Source organism: Balaenoptera ricei, chromosome 4 (genome assembly GCF_028023285.1).
Source record: "Balaenoptera ricei isolate mBalRic1 chromosome 4, mBalRic1.hap2, whole genome shotgun sequence".
NCBI lineage: Eukaryota > Metazoa > Chordata > Mammalia > Artiodactyla > Balaenopteridae > Balaenoptera > Balaenoptera ricei.
This window is the reverse complement of record NC_082642.1, coordinates 153182525-153206626: the sequence shown is the minus strand read 5'-3', so window position 1 is coordinate 153206626 and position 24102 is coordinate 153182525. Positions and strand designations below refer to the sequence as shown.

Sequence of the window (24102 nt, the reverse complement as noted above, 5' to 3'; positions counted from 1 at the left end):
GTACAGATGAAGCCGTTGGCAAGGCAGAAATAGAGACACAGATGTAAAGAACAAACGTATGGACGTATGGGGGGAAAGCGGGGAGGAGGGTGGGAGTGGGGGTGGGATGAATTGGGAGGTTGGGATTGGCATATATACACTAATATGTATAAAATAGATAACTAATAAGAACCTGCTGTATAAAAAAATAAATTAAATTAAATTTTAAAAAAAGAATTAAAAAACTTAACCATTCTAACGGGTGTGTAGCAGTATCTCATTGTGGTTTTAATTTGTATTTCCCTGGTGACAAATGATGTTGAGCACTTTTCCTGTGCTTATTGGCCATCTGATGTTTTCTTTTGGCCAAATCTTCTTGCTGATGTTCTAAGTTGAATTGTTTTCTTATAATTATGTTTTAAGAGTTTTTTTTTCCTTCATTCTGGATACAAGTCCTTTGTCCGATATGTGTATTAAGAATAGTTTCTCTCAGTTTGTTGTCTTTTCATTTTTCTTAACATTAACCCTTGAAGAGCAGCAGTTCTTAGAGTTCTTAATTTTTATAATGTCCAGCTTATCATTTTTTAAAATTTGATGGTTCATGCTTCTTTTGTTGTATCTGAGAAGAGATTTACCTATCCTAAGATCAGAAAGTTTTTCTCCTGTATTTTATTTTAGAAGTTTTATATTTTTACATTTAGGTCTGTGATTCATTTCAAGTTACTTTTGGTATACATGTAAGGGTCAGGGTGGTTTTTTTTTTTGCGTATATGTGTCCCATTGTTTCAGCACCGTGTACTGAAAAGATGATTCTTTTTCAGGTGAATTACCTTGTTGAAAATCAATTGAACATATATGTGTGGCACTATTTTTGGACTCTATTCTGTTTTTAGAAATATATGTCTGTCTGTAAGGAAATACCATACTGTCTTGATTCCTGCAGCTTTATAATAAATCTTGAAGTCAGATAAGGTAAATCTTCCAACTTTTTTCTTCCCAAAATTGTTTTGGTCATTCTAGGCCTATTCTATATCTATGTAAGTTTTAGAAGTAGCTTGCTAGGATTTTGATTGGAATTGCATCGATTCCATAGATCAGTTTGGAGAAGAGTTGACGTCAATAATATTGAGTGTTCTGATCCATGAACATGGTATATCTCTTCAATTATTTAGGACTTCTTTAATTTTAAATTCAGTAGTGTTTATAGTTTTCAGTGTACAGTTCTGGCACATACTTTCTTTAATTTATTCCTAAATGTTTCAGATCTGTTGATGCCATTGAAAATGGTATTTAAAAAAATTCAGACTCCAGATATTCATGGCTAGAAATAAACCCAGTTTTTGTATATTGACCTTGTATTTTGCAACCTTGCTAAAAGTACTAGTTCTAGTACTTTTTTGGTGGATTCCTTGGGGTTTTCACGTTGTGTGCAACATGTCCCAATAGGAAACAAAGGCACATTCACTTTCCTTGAGAATAGCTAGTGTTTCCCTAGTGCTGTGGCTGGTTCAAAGGGGCCAACATTTATGTGACTATAAAATGTTGTTTTTGGTTTCACCTAAATTGTATTTAATTAGCCTGAAATCTTAGAGAAAGGTAAATACTAAATTCTTGAAGTTCAAATGTTAAGAAAATAACATTAATTAGAAGGTTTTAATGAATTTCATTGGAGCGGAATTTGATAGCAGTTGTTTTATTTTCAACAGGACTGATTTGACTTTAACGATTTCATTTTTCTTTTTGATGCTATGTATCCATTTCAAGGCCATCTCTTAGCATTGCCTTTTCTGGGTTTTCCCTCTTGATATATCTATTTATGTTTCTTACTTGTGGGATGTTTTTGGTAAGGAATTTAATATGCATTTATATGATGAATGCTTATTAAGCATGCAGCATTTGCCAGACTTGGTACCGGGTGCCATGGATACAGTGGGAGCCAGACAGAAACATGCATTTGCTCTCTTTATGGAGCTTACATTCTAGCAAGACAGTGGGACATTGAGTAAATGATTATACAAACTATGGAATTACAATTTGAAAAGTGCTATAAAGTCACTAAGTTTATGAAAGAGAGTCCTAACTTAGACTGGGACAGGCTGTGGGTCGGAAAAATCTTCCCTAAAGCAGTGACATTTTTGCATGCTCCGATAGTTTTGTTTATAGAGTTAGGTAGACTTGGGAGTAGGGGGTTGGTAATACTACTTATGCCAGCCCATTTGCCTTGATATATATGCTCCAAACTTTTTTCTTCAATAGCATTTCTACACTGCCTTAGTGGTCATTGGTAGAGTTAAACCAAGAATCATGAATTAATTCCTTTTCCTTTTATGAGTTAGCAGCTAATTCTGTAGCTCTGAAGTCATCATTGTAACTTAAGTCCATTTGAGAGGACATGCCAGGCAGATTTGCATCAAACAGGTAGTAATTTTGATACTTCTTGTGACCAGAATTTTATTCTTCTGTCTTGGGATAATGGGGATGGGCGACCCATCTGTATTCGGTTTTACTTGACTGCTTAAAGTTGCATTTGACTATAGTGAATATAAATATTTAGGAGAATTATAGGTGGTATACAGTTATATTTCTTAATAAGTTCCATGCCTTGTTTTATATCTTTTTAGATTCTCTTTTTTCTGAATAACTTACTTGGCTCTGATTAAGTCCTGAAAGATTATATGAAAGAAGTATTAAAAAAAAAACACCTCATATACCTTGCTTACATCAATTTTAATTTATTTTGCATATTTGTGCATCTCTAACTGTTGCTTTCAGAAACAATTTATTAGATGAATGATATGTAGATGGCCAGTTGGATAATTTGCTCCATAGGAAATTCCCTGCTTTATTCCTGTCTGAAAGGTCTACCTGGTGCTAGCTGTTTTCTTTTTGGTTTTTTCTTGATTTTCATCAACTTTGAATGGGGGATTCACATTGCCTACGCCTGCTGAATAACTGTTTAACTTTCTGCTTGAGTTAATGAAAACTGAAGTTAGTTAAGAAGTGTTTATTGTTCAGATTATTTCCCTCTCTTTTTTTATGATTTAACCTATTCACTGATGTATCTTTAGCCTGTGCAGTGCCCTTGTGAAATCCAGCTGTTCTGGGGAATGTGATGAAGGAAATTCAGATTTGTTTGCTTTATACTTTAAGGGCATTGACTAAAGTTTAAGGAGCAGAGTTGGTTATAACTAATGGCCAGGTTTGAGGTTTGGGGGTGTCTTAGTCAATACAGGCTGCTAAAACAGGATCGCATAGACTGGGCAGCTTATGAACAACAGACATTTATTTGTCATACTTTTGGTGGCTGGAGGTCTGAGATCAATGCACCAGCATGGTTGTTCTGGTGAGGGCCCTCTCCCAGGTTGCAGACAAACATCTTTTTGCTATGTCCTCACTTGGTGGAGAGGGTGAGGGATCTCTCTGGGATTACCTTTTTTAAAAAATTATTTATTTATTTATTTATTTATGGCTGTGTTGCATCTTCGTTGCTGCACGCGGGCTTTCTCTAGTTGCAGCGAGCGGGGGCTACTCTTCGTTGTGGCGCATGGGCTTCTCATTGCAGTGGCTTCTCTTGTTGTGGAGCACAGGCTCTAGGAACACGGGATTCAGTAGTTGTGGCTCGCGGGCTCCAGAGCACAGGCTCAGTAGTTGTGGCACACGGGCTTAGTTGCTCCACGGCATGTGGGATCTTCCCGGACCAGGGCTTGAACCCATGTCCCCTGCATTGGCAGGCGGATTCTTAACCATTGCACCACCAGGGAAGTCCTGGGATTGCTTTTTTAAAGGTACTATCCCATTCATGAGGGCTCCACCCTCATGATCTAATCACACCCAAAGGCCCCACCTCCAAATACCATCACCTTGGGGATTAATTAGAATTTCAACATACGAATTTTTTTGGGATACAAACATTCAGCACATAATAGGGGGTTACTTTTGTAATTTATTCATTTTTATTCTTCCTCCAGTAGAGTGTATATTAAAGAATTAATGGTGAACAGGGAATATTCCATTAAAAATTTTTCTTGGTTCTTTGTGCAGAGATGGAAAGTTAGTGCTGTAACTCCTGGTGGCCCACTTCCGCTTGACCTCTTCCAATGACTTTTCTGGTGCTCGTTCAAGCAGGATCACCCCTGTGCCTGTCTCATACAGCATGTAGCTGTGCGTGGCTGCATAAAAGCAGAAAATCATGCCGACTGCTCACTCTGAATTCAGAAGCACTAACCTTAGATGAACCTTGAATGCTTCTGGTTGCGCATACGATTTTCCCTGCTTCCTTCATTTTCTCACTCTCCCTTCTCAAACCTCCAGCACCTCCTTCCTCCTTTTCACTCTTGGCTGAGCCTCTTTCTTCCTATTTATAGAGAAAATAGAAGGAATCAGAAGATGATATCACCAGCACCCAGCGCCAGGACTCCCAACTGTGGGTGGCTTTGGAGCAGGGTGGTGGCAGTGTAGATCAGTTCCCAGGGCTGGCTGTGTAGCCAGCAAGGGGTGAGGGAGGGCTGCGATCCAGTGGGGAAGCTGGGCTGGTGTCCCCAGAGGTGATGCGAGTCCTGCCCATCCCAATGGATAAAGGGCTCTGCTTTCAAGGCCGACCTCTCAGCTTGATCATTAGGACCCACCCCTTACCTGTTTGCCTGTTTTCTTTTCTCCATAGGACCACTCACATTGTCATTAAAAAAAAAAAATCATGCCGTTATTTCTCTCGTTTAATAACCAAACAAAACCTGTTTGACCTCATTCCTCCCTGTAGCCACTGTCCCATTCTTCTTTTTCCTTTAAAGGAAATTCCTTGGCAGAGTTTTGTCCTCGGGGTCTACAGTTTCTCTCCCTCCCCAGACAGGCTGTTGGTTACTTCTCAGTCCTCTTTTTACTGCCCTATCATCCTCTTCTGCCTTCTTGCTGCCTGCAGAAGTGGACTCCAGGACTGCCAGGACACTCTGCGCCAGCACGTGCGTGCGTGTGCGCGCGCGCGCACACATACACACACACACACACACACACACACACACACTCTTGAAGATTCTTGTGCTGTAATATGTCTCACCCTCTGGGTTTCTTCTGATCACTTCCTTTGAAGCCATTTAACTTGTTCCTCTAACCTCTGTATTTTCTGCAAATTGGAAGTGAGTTTTAAAGTTTCATTAATAGAATTTAGTTAAATGGCATTTCCTCTTTGAAGCTGCTTCTCTTAGGCACGTGGAGCTTTGGGACAAACCCTTGATATTAGCAGAAGGACTCATCTCCTCTTTGGAAGTGCCTGGCGTTTGCATGAAGGTGGCCCAGGAGTCCAGATCAGCATTTACTGTGACTGACAGATTTTAATATGTTCTGCGCTGGCCTCTCAGGATGCTGACTCCCCCCAACCCCCTGCTGCTCCACCCCAGAGGGAGGCCCCTGGGGCTTCCAGGGTCCAAGAGGAAGTTGCAGCCTCTTGGGAGGGTGGGTAGAGAGCTCTGTACTAGGTTAGATAATATCTCCTGTAGTTCTGCCCTCCCCTCCTTGGACCTGCGTTTGGGGCAAAGAGAAAAGCCTCTTTGGGTACCCCGTAACTTTCACTGTTAGTAACCCGTCAGTGGCTGGTGATGGTCAACTTGTCTATGAGAGGAGGTGGAGGTCCTGCAGAGGCTGAGAGCGAATCCTCTAGTATCTTAGTACTTTGTCTTCTGTGACTTTTCACCTAGGTTTTTATTTCCCCAGATGAGATAATGAATTTCCTTGAGGGTGGAAGTATAAAGTTGTAAATTTTCTGTAAAATTCATAGAGGACTGGAGAATCACTAATGAACTCTAGAACTGGAGAGGACTTTTGAGAATTTAGGATATAGTTAGTGTAGGATAGAAATGTACTTATTTCCCTGGATCTTGGTTTCTGAATAGTTTATTTTTATAATATAGGTATACTTAGTTACTTATTGTCTATTGTATAATAGTTTATATGTTCAGACTATGTTAATCTAGCTTTTATTGGTCATGAATTAGGACATTCTTATATTACCAAAATGGCATTTTAAGGAAAAGCTACCGTCATCTAACATAATGCCAAATTGTGACCTTTCCATTTCTTTCTTTATGATACAGGAAATCCGGGATCCTCTTATGCAGTGGCTGGGGAAACATGTGGATGCTGAAGGAGTAATAAAATCTAGCAAGCTCTCCCTTAAATTCGTTTCATCCTGCACATCTGAAATAGAAATCACCCCGTCTGCTATACCTGTGGTGACTGACATAGAGACCTTCTCATCAGAAAATTTTAACTTTGAGATCTACCAGCAAAATTTGCAGACAAAGAAACTTGGAAAAGTAATTCTGTTTGCTGAAGTGACACCCACCACAATGAATCTTCTGGACGGGTAAGTTCTGGCCAGGCTGGCTTCTCTACCTGCTTGGAGGAATCCAGTTATGTTGATCGTTCTCTCTAACCAGTGCTGGGTGAGAGGGATAGAGATTTAGAATGATAACTCTTAATAAAGCACTAGCAAGATGGGAGTACCCTGTCCTAGAGGAGTTAAAATGTAGGAAGAGAAAGTAAAGTTCTTTGGTCAAAGATTTGTGTTTTAAAGAATGGGGGATTTTTGTGCCTTGTGACTCTCTTCCTTTAATCTGGCCTTTCAGAATGTCTTTGGAAAAAAGAACATTATGAAAAAAGATGTTTAACAGGTGGCACGGGTGTTCATGTTACCGCTTTACATTTGTGTTGTTATAATCAGTGTTAAGATGTTATAACCAGTTTAAGATGTTTTGCAGGAGCATTAGGATAGCAAATTTGAACGACATGTAAGCTGTGTTAAATTAAATAAATTAGAGCTTTGTACTTTGAAAACCTGTTTTGGTATGTTCCTATCCAATGCATTTTTAAAGCACTCTGTAATCCCATTTGGATGTTCAAAATTTACTCTTATTCCAACTTTTCCTTTTTATTCCTTCTGTTTCATGGACTTTGATTAAAGGTTTAAAAATGGAAAACAGATGAAAGGAATTTTTAAACTCCAAATTAGTCAGTATTAGGTAATACTCTTATGTTGAGATAGATAGTTTAAAAAATAGGGTTATAGAGGGAGTGAATAAGAAAAGCATCTTCCTTCAACATGGGACTAATATTTAAGGAATATAAGACTTCACCCCCCAGCCCCTCATTCAGTTTCTAGGCACTTTCACCTGTGGGACTGCACAATTAGACAGATACATAATTCAACATATGGAACGTGTGGAAATATTTTGGCTTTTCTTCTTAACAGTAATTTCTGGATTAGCTAGTATGTTGATATAAACTGATGAGATCATTTTAGGATTTGATGACTGTCATACTCAAAGTCATGGAAATGGCAATTTTAGTGTACGTATAGGATGTAGAAAAAGCATTAATATTATGGGGGAATTAGCAGAGTGAGGAGGTGAAGTAAGAAGGGAAATATGAACAATGGTAGTGAACAGTTCTTGTTGCCCGAGTTGTTTTGTGTTGTCATAGGTACTTTTTTTTTTTTCAGTGTTCCCATCCTCTCCTGCCTCTACTCCCCTCCCCCTGCCAATCCCTTGAATCCCTGTAGAGAAGAAAACACCTGTATTCGTATGGAGCAGTTATTACTTGCTTGTACAAATTCTGTGATAATCTTTTGTTACTGCAGCGAACTATATTATATCGAAAAGGTGACGCATTATAATCATATTTTCCAAATAAAAAACAGACACAATATTTAACAAAAGATTTTGGGAGGTGAAATTCAGATGGAAAAACGTTGGCACTTCCAGACCATTTTGGCTGTTTTTGTGGACAACAGTGAAGAATATTTTGTGTTGGGGAAATCTTGAAACTTTGAGATTATCGCTATTGAGTTTGGGCAGTGTATTACCAAGAGGGCTGTGAGTATCTCGCTAGGGTGGGTAGACCGAGGCTCCTGTGTAATCATATGGTTGGGTTTCCTTATACCCTGGTGAGGCTGTGTTTTAGAATGGAAGATAAATGCCGTGTAAATAACAGTTTTATTACCCTTGAATATCTGTAAGTTCATTTTTGATATTGAACTTTTTTTGAAAGATGAAAATTCCACCTTAAGCAACTTGGGTCTGTAAAAGTGTGCTTGAGCTCGACAGTGGTGGAGTTGGGAAACTTCTGTAGGGTTAAAGGTTGTTATTTTTACAAAAGAGAAACATTTCATCTTTTCCAAAGAGCATTTAGGACTCTTTGTTTCTTTTCTTGTCTGGTCTCCACAGTGTGGATGGTAAAATGGCTCTGATGATTACTGATGAAGCTCTGCTTCGCACGGAGCAGATGTTGAATAAGCAGTCGTCTTTCACCATGACTTATCATAGATGTCCTCTTCCACTGCACATGTGGGTTCCTGCCTAACACTGAGAGAAAGGTACTCACTGCAGCGTACTGAGTCCGCGAGGCTGGGAGAGGTTCCTGGGCGGCTGTAGCCTTTTTTAGAAGGAACTTGAAGAGGTCACCTTGGTGTCAAAAGCTCCCGAAATTGTCCACAAAGGGGTCATGAGATAGGTAAATGAAACATATTGATTATTATTTTCTAAGAGGAAGAGTGAAGACATTTCTACAGCTAACATTATGTTTGATCCTACAAATGAGCTACTTTTATGGAAACAGGGTATATTGTTGTGGTTATAACAACAATAATAGTAGCTAACAGGTATTGAAAGCTTTTATGTTCCACACACTGCTTTTATGTACTTTATATGTATCGACTAATTTCATACATCACACCAGTGTGTAGAATGCTAGGTAACACAATTTATTGTATGTGGAATTGTTCCTATTTCTGATAAACACTGACATTTTCAGTTTTCAGAGCTTTTCCCTATAATGATACAGCTTCTAACAGACACATGGTCTACCTCCCAAGCTACTGAAGGCTAGGCCTCGATTGAATGCTTTGCTGCTGCATGACAGTGTTCATTAGCGGTGAACCTGTGAGACCCATGTCCTTGCCAACTGCCCCCGCCCAGATCCCCTCTGCACTTTTAGGCCTGTTCTTGTGACAAGCACAAGATCTAAGCCCTGGCACATCCCATTCAGGTACCAATTTCTAGGTCAGTTGGGATTAGGTTCAGCTGTGTGAGACAGTGATCCCCCAAATTAAAGTGGCTTAAACAGTATTGAAGTTTTTTCCTGTATATGAGATGGACTGAGATGGACAGCCTAGGGCCGAGTGTGGCTCACAGTGTCCAGGACCCAGTTGAGTTGCTCTGTCACCCTCAGCAAGTGGTCCAAGAGGTGACCCACTCATTTATATTCTCTCTCATTTTAGCTGGTAAGCAGGAGAGGGGACGGTAGCGTGTGCCCCCATTCTTTTTTTTTTTTAATATTTTAAAAAAATTTATTTATTTTTTATTTATTTTTGGCCACATTGGGTCTTTGTTGCTGCACACGGGCTTTCTCTAGTTGCGGTGAGCAGGGGCTACTCTTTGTTGTGGAGCACTGGCTTCTCACTGCAGTGGCTTCTCTTGTTGTGGAGCACGGGCTCTAGGCACGGGCTTCAGTAGTTGTGGCACCCAGGCTCAGTAGTTGTGACTCTCGGGCTCTAGAGCGCAGGCTCAGTAGTTGTGGTGCACGGGCTTAGTTGCTGCGCGGCATGTGGGATCTTCCCGGACCAGGGCTCGAACCATGTCCCCTGCATTGGCAGGAGGATTCTTAACCACTTTGCCACCAGGGAAGCCCACCCCATTCTTTATGGACTTTTTCAGAAGTTGCTCATGATATTTTTGTTTATATCCCAGGGCTAGAACCTGGTCACATGACCATATTAACCTACAAAGAAGGCTAAGAAATAACTGTGGTCTTTATACTTGGCACCCATGAATCCACTGAATATTAGGTTTCTATGACCAAGGAGGAGAGGAGGTAGGTAGTAGAGGAAACTTAGAAGTCTTTGAAACAAGCATGTACTTTCTGTTTGTTGGACTTCTAAAAAAATAGCAGGAGGCCTTTAGGTAGCATATACATTATGATGGCCCCAGTGCTTGCAAAATTTAAAATCATAGGTGGAAATAATTATTTGACAGGTAACTCTGGTTTTATTTCACTGCTTGTTCAGTGCCATTACAGGTATTTTTCTTGCGTTATTATACATCCAGGAGGATTTGGAAATTTTTCTTTTAACAAATTATTGAAGGATATATTTTCTTTTTTGACCACAAACCCAGCTTAAACTACTGTGGCACTGAGGTGGCACTGAAAGCTTTCATTTGATCTCTGGATAAGGGAGCGCGCTGGTCTTGAAGCCATGAACCACCACTACCATCACCTCCTGCCCCACCCTGTGAATTTTAAAGCTATGGTAGTGGTTCTGTGGAGGAGAAAGAGCTCTGGGGAGGAGGAGGAGTGGCGGAGGGAAGTATGGGAGTTGCTTGCCGATTACGTCGGGGTACTGTGGACTCCCCCTCCAAAAATAAAAAGCAAAAACCATGTGAATGAGTGATGTTTCCCCGATAGTCTGACTTGGCTGTGCCACCCAACCAAGTCTGATTGGAAGAGGTAATTTTACCCTGTATCCCGCATCCCAGTCCTTTTTTCTGACACATATTTCTGACCATGAAATGCATTTTCTACTCTATTGTCAGGGTAACACCTTTTGGATGAAATGCTGGTTTTGATTGACTTAGGCGGTCTTTCTTTTTTTTTCCTCCCGTGCTATTTCCTGGTAGGTTTCCCGGTGACCAGTTAGCTCAGCTGGTTGGGTAGAGACCCAGGGGTATGGGTTTAGTACTCTGTCTGGACCAGTGAACTTTATTGTGTTCCATGGTCAGTCCTATAGCTACAGACCCAGGAAGCCATTTGAAGCTGTGAGCTGTTGTTGGTGGGGCCTTCCAGACAAGGGGGTGTGGATGGGCCACTGCTCATCCCTCGTCACTGCTGGACAAGCACCTCCAGGTGCCCACTCTGCCCTGGTTTGGTCAGGAGTGCTGCACATCTTGTTGAATCTCCTGATAAGCGATGATTGACCCTCAGCTGTGGGGAAGGCGGGGAGGGGGAAAGCTAGACCTTGGAGCACTGGGTTTAGGGTAACCGAGTCATTGTGACAGTTGCGGAATCGTCTCTTATTTGACTGATAGTATCTTTTTTGATGACTTGCACCAAGCCTCTGTCGGGTATTGAAACGACTTATGTGTGAAGCCACAGTGTGTGGTGAGCCAGATGAACACAAACTTGTTTATACTGATTCCCTTTGCATACTTGTACATCCCGACTAAACTGGCCACGGATGGGCTATTTTTTTATTTGTAAAGAGTAACTTAGATTCCTTTATTACGTAAGTTTATCTTCTAACCGTTGTTTTAAGTCCGTTGATTTTTCAGGCTTAAGTTTGCCTTCATCATACATGGAATAAGCATGTACGGAGTGCCTGCCGTACGCCAGGCACTGTGTTAGGCACTGGAGAGAGAACGGTGGGGAGTGTACTGTCCTTGCCTCACAATGCGTTGGAAGATGCAGATCCCAGTGCACAGTGAGTTCATACAGATCTGTGCACCCTTGGTCTGAGCCTGGGAGTTCGGGCAGAAAGAGAGAAGTAGGTGCAGCAGAGAACACGATGCTGGGAGAGAAGCAGACTGATCAGTGAAGTTTTTGGAGCAGTTACTGTGTCAGGCATTGTCCCTAATGCCTAAAGCTCACAGTCTGGTAGGGAAATGCTGGCACTTAAGACGTTATCACCAGCTATCTGTGTAACCTTGACAGTCTCACCCTCCTGGGCCTTGCTTTCCTTAACTGTGAGATCTGGGCGCTAGACGCGCCCCCAGCTCCTTTGATCAAATGATCCTGGAGTCAGAATCCTATACCCCGCCAAGCCTTTCTGGCTCTCAGTAACCTCCAGTGCCTTTAGAGGGCTGAAATGGTTTTTTGTTTTTTTTGTTTTTAATTATTAGCACCTTTAATTAATTAATTATTTATTTTGGCTGTGTTGGGTCTTCGTTTCTGTGCGAGGGCTTCCTCTAGTTGCGGCAAGCGGGGGCCACTCTTCATCACGGTGCGCGGGCCTCTCACTATCGCGGCCTCTCTTGTTGCGGAGCACAGGCTCCAGACGCGCAGGCTCAGTAGTTGTGGCGCACGGGCCCAGTTGCTCCGCGGCATGTGGGATCTTCCCAGACCAGGGCTCGAACCCGTGTCCCCTGCATTGGCAGGCAGATTCTCAACCACTGCGCCACCAGGGAAGCCCTGAAATGGTTTTGTGAACTAGCTTCATGTTAGTTGAGGAAAACTTGCATTGGAAACAGTTTACTTTCTACAAGCAAAGGGAAAGAAATGGAAAGCAATCCCATAAAGTCATTAAAAATATATTTGAGGGAAATTGCACTGGGGAGAATAGCCAGCATCGTTTAAGAAAGACGGTATTTTTGTTTCACGATTTGGGGCCAGTCCCAGGTTTTCACCTCTATGCATACGTGTCTAGTCGGTCCCAAGCATCTCTTTCTGCCTTTCTTCCCTTCTGGTTCTGCTCCCCTAGCTCGCTCTACTGCGCCCCCTCCTCCCCAGAAGTTGAGGCCTGAGAGGACAGAAATTGGACTGGAACTAATTTAATGGCTGAGTGACCTCACAGTAGAGAAACAGCCGGATCCTAATAGGGGTCTTTGTCTACATTTCCACCCTGGCTGGTAGCATGCCAGTCAAGAGTCAAGCTGGAGACACAGGTGGAAGCGATTAGACCTGTCATAAGGTTTGAAAAATTGATTCTGGAGGCGAAGTGAATAGATTGAACTTGACAGTGTTGTCCTAAAGATTCTAAGGGAAAATTCTGTAGTTTAATTTGAAATCCCTTGATTATTCATTAGCTTTCCAGATGGCTTTTGTTGATGTTTTACATATTAATGCCTGTATTGTGTTATTGGTGCACTCCTAATGTGCACATAGGTAATGAGCAAAGAATAAATACATTGGTAAGTGTCCCAAATTAATGGGATGTTAGCCTAATTGTGAAATAAAGGGTTTTTAAGAAGTTGATTGCTTTGGAATAATTAGCGTGAGCTTTTTATAGGCCAATTTGGTACTTTTAAACGAAAATTATTGGAGAATTTTAAAGAAACCTTCATTTTAATGTTTACTTCTAAATTAAGGTTTAGAATATAACTCCAGCCTTTGACTCTAGTGGTCATGACTAAAGAGTTATTCTGGCCAGTTCTCTATCAAATGCTTTTTTTTGGTCTCAATTCAACACTTGAATAAGTTAACCTTTCACATGCCAAGCTCCTGGAATTGAATTATAAAATGGCCTACTATTTTCCTGAAATATCTCCATATTAATTTTTAGTGTTCTAGGATGTTTATTTTTACATTTTTGTAACTAATTTTTTTAAAGTAAGGCAAACATTATGATGCTTGCCGTTTTGTGATGGTTAACAGTGTGTTCTATTTAGATAGCATCTTCATTAGAATTGGACCTTCTTTCTGTCTCTCTCTCAATGTTGAACAACGTTTAACAACCTGAAAGGTCCCATGTTTTACGGTACGGAAGAGTGAGACTGAATGTGACCATCAAGCTGATGCCGTGCAAGTGATGAAACCCTTCAGGGGCACTTGGACAAGCTGCCCAGCCATCGTTCTGGTTCTTCTGTGCTCCGGAACACAGTGGAAGCCCTTCCCCTGGAACCCTTCTCCAAACTCCCAGCACAGTCTTTTGCATGTTCTCAATGGTGGGTGACTGTCTTAATCTTTCAAGGGTATACCAGACTTTTAGGTAAAAAGTAGATCCTATGGTAGGGTGTCCATTGTGGGAGGTATTTGTAGAAACTGCGTAGTTCCCCACATTCACTCATTTCACATGACTGAGGATCAAGTATCTTGGTTTGACCTAGGGGCTTAGAGCTTAGGATGGAGTATTGCTGCACTGGGTTGGAATCCCAGTTCCACCTTTTACTGCATGAATAACCTTGGGCAAATCAGTAACCTTTCAAGCTTCCATTTCCTTATCTGTATGAAGTAGCTGGTAATAGTCTCAGCTTTTTAATTTTCTTTTCTTTCCAAGTTCAGTCACTCTGCTAATTTCTCTTCAGCACCAGCTGTGTGCAGGACTCTGCACTAGGCCCTGGGACCCAGTGGGGATACAGTAGATGTGGGACCTTCCCTCCAGAAGCCTGCATTCCACTCCAGGATAGGGTGAGGCTGTACTGAAATACATCTGCAAAGCTCATAGTACATAGCTCATATTTATTGATCTCTCTTTATTATTTAAGCTTTAGATATGACACTTTTTTTCTTTTTGACCTTTTCTGACCAATGCATTCTTCCAGTGCCGGTGCTGTGAGCACCCGTGAAACAAATCAGTGTCAACTTGGCTCAAGAGCGTGATGTGCGTTTTCTTGGGGTCGAGTTTTTGTTGAAGATTTTGACAATTTTTTCTCATCATACTAGAAGCACAATGGCTCATCACTGGTTATTGTTTTGGGAAAAATGTTTTGTTTGAGTCCAGCTTTTCTTGAAAGATGAGAAAACATAGTTGACTGTCTCTGTGTTTCCCTTAAAATATGTGCAGCCAGTTCTCTCTCTCTCTCTTTTTTTTTAACCGAACTTTCTCTTTATTTAGATCTTAATACTTTATCATTTTCATAGATAACAAGTGTCAGCTCAGAAGAGCCAAAACTTCAACAATTTGAATGTAATTATCGGTCCCATGGGTATGCGTTGTGCATTACCCATATCTTCCTCGAGAGCCCTAAACCTTTTGTGTCAGTCAGAATGCATGGATTTGATATTGTTTCATTCTCTTGAATTTCCTTAAACATCTCTGATATTTATTACTCTGTAGGAGTGCTTGATTTTATATTTGATATAGTATAAATGTCTCTGTTATAGTTAAACAGTAATAAAAGACCACAAAAGATAATGCAAGGTAAAGCAAGGTCTGTGGCTAGAAAAGGCAGTCAATAAAGATGGTGACAGGAGTTTCTTTTCCTCAGTCTAGATTTATCTTAGGGAGAAAACCAAGACTATTAACTATAGTTTAGAAGGGAGTTGAGTCTTCTGATGGGTGGGGTGTGTTCTGCTGCAGTTGTAGAGTGCAAAGGAGTTATTGCTTAGCCACAGGGCCATTTAAATGACGTTGGGGTACCCAGAGAGAGCTTCTTAGAAATATGCCTTACACTGGGCGGGCCAGCATGGGCTGCTGACAGCAGCACAGGCCTTGGCTACTGGCCTGGGACGAAATTCATGACTTCTCATCTTAAAATGTATAAACTGTAGTGATGCCCATTCAGGGGTGCCACTCATGTCGCGGGGGTCAAAGGGAATAGTGAAGTGTGAAGCCTGTCGAACAGCTTCTGACATGGGCTGGGTGGTCAGCAAGTGCTGGTTTAATCTCCCCTTTGCCTGCCAACTAAGATGGGCGCTTTTCCCATATGGAGACTGCTGATGGCCATCTATCTGGAAACAGCAAAAATGAAGACTGAGAATATGTTCCAAGGTTCTAACGCAGCAAGAAATGTACGACAAGAAAACAGCATTTTAAAAACTTGGTTAGATGACAATATGGCTAGACCTTGAGGACATTATGCAAAGTGAGGTCAGTCAGACAGAGGAAGACAAGTACTGTATGATATTACTTATATGTGGAATCTAAAAAAGCCAAACTCATAAGAACAGAGAGTAAAGTGGTGGTTACCAGGAGCTGGAGGGTGGGGGACTATAGAGTGGATGTTTCTTAAGGATATAGACTTGCACCAAGTAGAGATCTAACGCACAGTATAGTGGATGTAGACAACAATATTGTATTATAATCATCAAACTTGCAGGAGACCAGAACCTAATTATTCCAGCCGCTAAAAAGAAATGATAATTAGGTAACATGGTAGAGGTGCTAATAATGCTACAATGGCAGTGATACTACAATATGTAAATGTGTCAAATTAACATGTACACCTTGATTTTACACCGTGTTATGTCTCAAACATATATCAATTAAAAATTAAACACTTTGCTAAACACAGAAAAAACCCAAAAACTCAGTTTATGAATTAACATTAATTTATATGTGGAAAAAATTTTAAATATTATTAGAATTTAGTGTTCGTGATAATTCAAGTCTGCCTGCTCCCTGGTATACATGTGGTGAGAAGATGGAGGCTGAGCTCTGGGTGAAAAAATGTATCTTGGTGAAAATCTGTAAATGTGTTAGACAATCAAGCAGATATTTCTCTTTGCCCCTATTCAGCATCCCTCTCCCCTATTACCATTTCTCCCCTGACTTGCTTCGTGATTTACTTAGAAAAACTTCTGTTTTTCTTTCAAATAAAACACTTACCTGTTTTTGAGGTGAGGGTTGATTTGCTTTCATCTGCTCCTTTAAAATCTTTTGCACACCTACCATTTGGCCAGACATACTTGGAGCTCTGAAATACCCTTGTTTCTGCTTTTTTTGTGTTGGATAGAAGCATGTTCTGTTTCTGCATGAGGGGTATTCCATCACGTTGAGATCCCAAACACCACATTTTTTCTGCATTGCACAAGGAGTCATTCATCATTTTCATTTTTTGTTTGGCTCTGCCACAAGAGTATTCAAATTAGTGAGAAGGAAAGTGATGAAGTCATCGCCTGGCAGGGAAGTATTTCCTTGAGATGTGGGAAGGGTAGGGTAGACAAGAGAAGGGGAAGGAATTATGGTGAGGTCTGCACCTACCTTTTTCCAGAGGTTACCTGGATGCTAATGTAGTTTTCACAGTTTAAAATTGGATAATATGAGTACATAAAATTTACTTAAAAATGAAACTACAGGGCTTCCCTGGTGGCGCAGCGGTTGAGAATCTGCCTGCCAATGCAGGGGACATGGGTTCGAGCCCTGGTCTGGGAAGATCCCACATGCCGTGGAGCAACCGGGCCTATGAGCCACAATTACTGAGCCTGCGCGTCTGGAGCCTGTGCTCCGCAACAAGAGAGGCCGCGATAGTGAGAGGCCTGCGCTCCACGATGAAGAGAGGCCCCCGCTTGCCACAACTAGAGAAAGCCCTCTCACAGAAACGAAGACCCAACACAGCCAAAAATAAATGAAAATTTAAAAAAAAAAAGAAACTACACAGTAGGGTGGCAGTGTCAACAACCCTGGAAACTTAGGCTGTAACTTTGTCATTTTGACATACCAGCTTTGTGACGTTGGGTGAAGCACTCAACCTCTCTGGGCCTCTGTAAAATGGGAGGGTTGTACTAGATCCATGGCTTAATTTTCTTTTTAAAGCAATAAAGCCCCTTTCAAATGAAATACCCTGCTGTGCAAATGGGGCTGGGGAGCCTAGGTTCCTTAGGGCATGGGTGTCAAGACCACTGGCCAAAGTCCTTAGAACGAACACTCAAGCCCAGCTGACTGGGGAGAGTTATATCTTTTATTTTTCTTAAAAGGCATATGCTTTATTTTTTATTTCTTTAATTTTTATTGGAGTATAGTTGCTTTACAATGTTGAGTTAGTTCCTACTGTACAACAAAGTGAATCAGCTATACGTACACATATATCCCCTCTTTTTTGGAGTTCCTTCCCATTTAGGTCACCACAGTGCATTGAGTAGAGTTCCTTGTGCTATACAGTAAGTTCTCATTAGTTATCTATTTTATACATAGTATCACTAGTGTATATATGTCAATCCCAATCTCCCAATTCATCCCCCTGCCCCCCTTACCCCTGGTATCCATTCGTTTGTTCTCTACGTCTGGAGCGTTATATCTTAATGGCAGGCCGACTGGTTGGTCTTCTTATACCCTGCCTCATTCCCAAAGGATTTAAGGCAGTGGGGACTTAAGTTTATCTCTCATGAGATAAGTTCTTTCTGCTTTCTGTAGGAGTACCGTGCAGTCAAATGGATTACACCATGTTTCTTTGGTTGTTAGGTGTCACGTCAAAGCATATGTGTATTATTCATAAAACTCAGCATCATTCAGAATTTCAAGACTTCTCCAGACTAATAATTGTGGTGACTGAGTAACTGTGGTTCCCTTCTGGAACCCAGAGAAACCTGGGTGGGTTCCATGCGCTTGTTAAACTAAGCAGCTTTTGTCTTCGGGGGGTGATCATCCAGGTGGTTATTCAGATGTCTCCAATTAGAGATGAGCAATATTTGAGAGGAAAAATCTCTGCTGGGATTGCTTCCATTTCAAACACCTAGAATCTAAGAGCCAGGTGATACCATGGAGTGACGAGCTGAGCTGTGATGAATGCCCCTCTGTTCCCCACAGCGTTAGGTGTGCTTGGGGAGGTGCAGTGGGTGGAGCGGAAGTGGTGGGCGTGGCAGAGGAGGGGTTGGGCAGGTGTGTAGTTGTCCTGGATGAGGTCTCGGCCAACATTTTAGATTCTGAAGTTTCACGAAAGCTTGCTTGGCTCATTAATGGAGAGAGTGTAGAATCTGCCCTGGAAGGGCAGTATGGGCCGCCTTTGCTTGAACGACGGTGGGGAGTCTGAGGTGGAGGATTTACACAAGCTGTGGCTTTCTCCTTGCTTTCCTGGAGTTTGTAATCTTTAGTTTGTAATCTTTAGTGTCCATCCTACTTCTGAAAATGTGTTACGGCACCTTCTCCTTTTAGAATTTAAACAAAATGAAATGTAGTTTGATTTTTGACATTCTGTGTTATTTGTGGAGGTAATACAAGAAACCTGGATGCTGCCAGCCCGGCTTGTGAATCTAGTATGTAGAGCTTGTCTTACAGGAAATTGGTTTTTGTTTTTGTTTAGAAGCTCAGTTAAAATGCCCCCTGTAGTTCTTGGTTCACGTTTTGTTCCTTTCTGTTCCCTTGCCTTGTCTTCTCTTCTTTTTGATGCAAAGCATAAGTACCTCCCAAGTGTTTAAGGTCCTTAGAGGTCTTCTTGGAGCACTCCCTCCAGGTCCTTGTAAGATTATAGGCAGTGTCACTTTTTTACTGTGGCACCTGGAAAACTGCCACGAAACAGAAAAACATTTTCCAGCACGATATTGTCATAATTGGGATAGAATGAAGATTTGACACCAACTAAGCCCAAAATCAGACCAAGAGTGTATCACAAAACTCTTAGATCTGGGAGGTGCCTGAAAGGCCAGTCTCTCCTTCCTGCCCAAAGGCCCTCTTCGGGTATGTCTGAGCACCCTGGTTGATGGAGAGCAGATTGCTGCCGTTCATTTCAGTTAATGAATATGTATTGGTCTCTTATAACTTCAGGCAGCTCATTCCAGTCATCATAGGATAGTGCTCTCTCCCAGGAAGGGTCCTTTTAAACCCATCTGATTACAAACAAAAAGGAAATCTGGCCATGGATCCAACCAAATAGAGAAAACTTAACATTTCTCCCAAATGATAGTTAAGATATTTGTTAATTAGTTAAGATAGTTTAAGATATTTATAGATAGCTATTATGGGCTTCCTTAATTCCATGCTATCTTTTTTCTAAGCATCTTCAGTAATAAACATTTCTTTATATCTCCATGTTGGAGATCAAAACTTTAGGTTTGAAGGACCAGAAACCTTGATAGAAAGCCAGTCACGATGCATAAAACTACTCAAATTTATTTTTCTCAAAATATTTTTCAACTATAAAAGAATTCTTGTTAATTATAGAAAACTTAGAAATATAATAATTTATAATAAGGAGATGAAAATTATCTATAACCTCACCACCTATAAGAGATCATATTAGGACTTCCCTGGTGGCGCAGTGGTTAAGAATCCACCTGCCAATGCAGGGGACACGGGTTCAATCCCTGGTCCGGGAAGATCCCACATGCTGCGGAGCAACTAAGCCCGTGAGCCACAGCTGCTGAGCCTGCTCTCTAGAGCCCGCAAGCCACAACTACTGAGCTTACGTGCCACAACTACTGAAGCCCACGTGCCTAGAGCCTATGCTCTGCAACAGGAGAAGTCATTACAATGAGAAGCCCGTGCACTGCAATGAAGAGTAGCCCCCGCTCGCTGCAACTAGAGAAAGCCCACGCGCAGCAATGAAGACCCAATGTAGCCAAAAATAAATAAATAAATAAATTCATTAAAAAAAAGGATCATATTAATCTTTTGCTGTATTTCATACTAGTCTTTTATCCTCCTACACACATATGTAAAATCGTGATTATATTGTATATGAAATAAGCATTTCTCATTCAATCAAATGGTCTGCTGAAAACACGTCTTTCACTGGGTGCATATAGTTTGACCATGGTTTGTTTAAGCAATCTCCTATGAATACATTCCTGTTATTTCCAGTGTTTTCCTATTATAAATAATAAGCATATTTCTTTTTTGAGCCAACAGTTCCGTATAAATCTTTAGTGATTCCATTACAATATTTCTTTTCTAGAAGAAAATTGGAAAAAATTGGAAAATTGGAAAATTGAACAGGATGAGGCTAATAATATTTCTTGTTATTTATAGTATTTCATTATGTTATATAATTATTTTACATTTATTTCATCTTTGTCCACAGAGATGTTATAATAATACCTAACATTAATATGGCATTTACTACATGGCAGGTACTGTGCATTTTTCCTATTCAGTCCTTACCAAAACCCTATGAGATACATATGTTATAGTTTCCATTTTAAGAGATGAGGGAGCTGTTGCTTAGAGAATTTAAATGGCTTGGCCAGAGCCACAAAAAGTGTTAAATGGCAGAAGCAGCATTTAAAAGATTTGTCTCAAGAGCCCTAAGTCTTAGCCCCAAATACTATACCTCCAAGAGATGCTGCTGAAATCCTAATATACTAGATCCCCCATACTTCTAACATCTACGTATATACTAATGGTGTTACAAAAAGAAATCAGACTGGCTGACATGTCTAATTGTTAGTGATTTTCTAAGAAAAATTGTAAATGAGATGTGTGGTGGAAAGTGCTGTAATAAGAGTCCTAAGTTCAAGTTCTTGAGCTTACTAGTGTGACCACTTACTTAACTTGGTTGTTCCTCTGTACTATTATCAGTAAAATATGGGCAATAATACCTGTGTGAATGGGTCATGATCTGGATTAAATTAAGTGGTATATATGAAAATGCCAGTATAGTTCCTGTACTATACTGGTGTCAATAGTAGTAATATGTGCTCAACAATAGTAATTTCCGTATTTCCTTGAATTTCATCTGGTATAGGTCATCTCTCATTAGTACAGTTTCCTTTGAAAATTAGACTGGCATGTCTCTTTTAGGTTTTGTCTAGTTTGCAATAACACTTCAAAGATCGCCATAGTAAATTTAATTATATATTCCCCATGTTCTCAGGTTCTCTGAACTTGAAAATAGAACAGTAATAATTATCCAATTTGAAGAAGAGAGAAAAAGATTGAAAAAAAATAAGCTGAGCCTCAGGAACCTGTGGGATGAGATCAAAATGTCTAGTATATATGTAATTGGACTTCCAGAAAGAGAAAAATGACAGAATGGGGCAGAAAAAAATATTTGAGGAAATAATGGCTAAATGATCCCCCAATTTGGTGAAAGGTGTTATAAATGGACAGGTTTGAGAAGTTCAGCAAACCCCAAGGAGGATAAATATGATGAAAATAGACCTATGTACATCATTAGACAAACCACTAAAGGCCAAAGATAAAGGGAATATACTGAAAGCAATATGAGGAAAATGACACTTTACATTCATAGGAACAATAATTTGAATGTTCATGGATTTCTTTAGAAATTATGGAGACCAGAAGAGAGTGGAACAATGTTTTTAAAGGGCACAAAGGAAAAAAACCCTGTCAACCCAGAGTTCTGTACCCAGCAAAAATATGCTTCAACAATGAAGGCAAAATACATTTTCAGATAAAAGAATGCTAATACAATTTGTAATAGTGAAGATCTGCTGGAAGAAATGCCAAAAGGCGGGCATTCCAGAGGGTGAAGGGAAATACAGCAAATGGAATGTTGTACCTTCAGGAAGGAATGAAGTGGCAAATATCTGAATAAATTTAAAATACTTTTTTATACTTAATTTCTTTAAAATATATATGACTGTTTAAAGCAGAAATTATAACATCACCCTGCATAATCTTGTGTTATGTTGATGTCATAATATGACAAGTCTAGCATAAAGGACAGGGAGGGGTGGTAAATGGACCTATGTAATTGCAACATTTCTGCATCTAACGTGAAATAGTATAATACAGGGGTCCCCAACCCGTGTTAGGAACTGGGCTGCACAGGAGGAGGTGAGCAGCAGGCGAGCGAGCGAAGCTTCATCTGCTGCTCCCCATGGCTTGCATTACCGCCTGAACCGTCACCCACCCCCGCCCCCCCCGTCCATGCAAAAATTGTCTTCCACGAAACCAGTCCCTGGAGCCAAAAAGGTTGCGGACCACTGGTATAATATATACTTGGCAGATACATAAATTAAGCACGTATATTGTAATCTTTAGAATAACCACTAAAAACATGGCAAAGAGTTATATCTAAGAAGCCAATAGATAAATTAAAATATCCAAATAATCTAAAAGAAGCCAGCAAAAAAGAAGAAAGAAAAAGGAATAGAGAAACAAAAAAGTAGAAGGGAAAAAACAAAAATGCACAAAATGGTAGACCATCATTAAATGATAATGGACTAAGTCAGAATGGATTTTAAAGGAAAAAGCAAGACCTGAGTGTATGTTCTCTTTAAGAAACACTTTAATTATAAAGACAGGTTAAAAGTAAAAGGATAGGAAAAGATATAGCATGCCAACACTAAGGTTATGAAGGCTGGAGTGACTTCATTAATTTCCAATAAAACAGACTTCAGGACAAAGAATTAGGAAAGCTAAAGAGGGATACTTCTTTTTTTTTTTAATTAAATTTAATTTTTTTATACAGCAGGTTCTTATTAGTTATCTGTTTTATACATATTAGTGTATGTATGTCAGTCCCAATCTCCCAATTCATCTCTCCCCCCCACCACTTTCCCCCTTGGTGTCCATATGTTTATTCTCTACATCTGTGTCTCTCTTTCTGCCTTACAAACCGGTTCATCTGTACCATTTTTCTAGATTACACATATATGTGTTAATATATGATCTTTGTTTTTCTCTTTCTGGCTTACTTCACTCTGTATGACAGTCTAGGTCCATCCACGTCTCTACAAATGACCAAATTTCGTTCCTTTTTAGGGCTGAGTAATATTCCATCATATATATCTACCCCATCTTCTTTATCCATTTGTCTGTCGATGGGCATTTAGGTTACTTCCATGACCTGGCTATTGTAAATAGTGCTGCAATAAACATTGGGGTGCATGTGTCTATTTTTTTTTTTTAATAAATTTATTTACTTATTTATTTATTTTTGGCTGTGTTGGGTCTTCGTTTCTGTGCAAGGGCTTTCTCTAGTTGTGGCGAGCGGGGGCCACTCTTCATCGCGGTGCATGGGCCTTTCACTGTCGTGGCCTCTCTTGTTGCGGAGCACAGGCTCCAGACGCGCAGGCTCAGTAGTTGTGGCTCACTGGCCCAGTTGCTCCGCGGCATGTGGGATCTTCCCAGATCAGGGCTCAAACCCGTGTCCTCTGCATTGGCAGGCAGATTCTCAACCACTGCGCCACCAGGGAAGCCTGCATGTGTCTTTTTGAATTATGGTTTTCTCTGGGTATATGCCCAGGAGTGGGATTGCTGGGTCATATGGTAATTCTATTTTTAGTTTTTTAGGGAACCTCCATACTGTTCTGCATAGTGGGTGTATCAATTTACATTCCCACCAACAGTGCAAGAGGGTTCCCTTTTCTCCACACTCTCTCCAGCATTTGTTGTTTGTAGATTTTCTGATGATGCCCATTCTAACTGGTGTGAGGTGATACCTCATTGTAGTTTTGATTTGCATTTCTCTGATAATTAGTGATGTTGAGCAGCTTTTCATGTGCCTCTTGGCCATCTGTATGTCTTCTTTGGAGAAATATCTATTTGTTTTCTGCCCATTTTTTGATTGAGGTGTTTGTTTTTTAAATATTGAGCTTCATGAGCTGTTTATATATTTTGGAGATTAATCCTTTGTCTGTTGATTCATTTGCAAATATTTTCTCCCATTCTGAAGGTTGTCTTTTCGTCTTGTTTATAGTTTCCTTTGCTGTGCAAAAGCTTTTAAGTTTCATTAGTTCCCTTTTGTTTATTTTTGTTTTTCTTTCCATTACTCTAGGAGGTGGGTCAAAAAAGATCTTGCTGTGATTTATGTCAAAGAGTATTCTTCTTATGTTTTCCTCGAAGAGTTTTGTAGTGTCCAGTCTTAT

General features: G+C 40.4%; 1 protein-coding gene across 1 annotated transcript in view; it reads left to right on the top strand.

Moving 5' to 3' along the window:
• HLCS (holocarboxylase synthetase) overlaps window positions 1-24102 on the top strand; it is a 195038-nt gene that overhangs the window by 48222 nt on the left and 122714 nt on the right. Inside the window, exon 6 of the mRNA XM_059921515.1 lies at window positions 6063-6334. Coding sequence (XP_059777498.1) covers window positions 6063-6334 — 272 coding nt within the window. The remainder of the gene's footprint in view (window positions 1-6062; window positions 6335-24102) is intronic.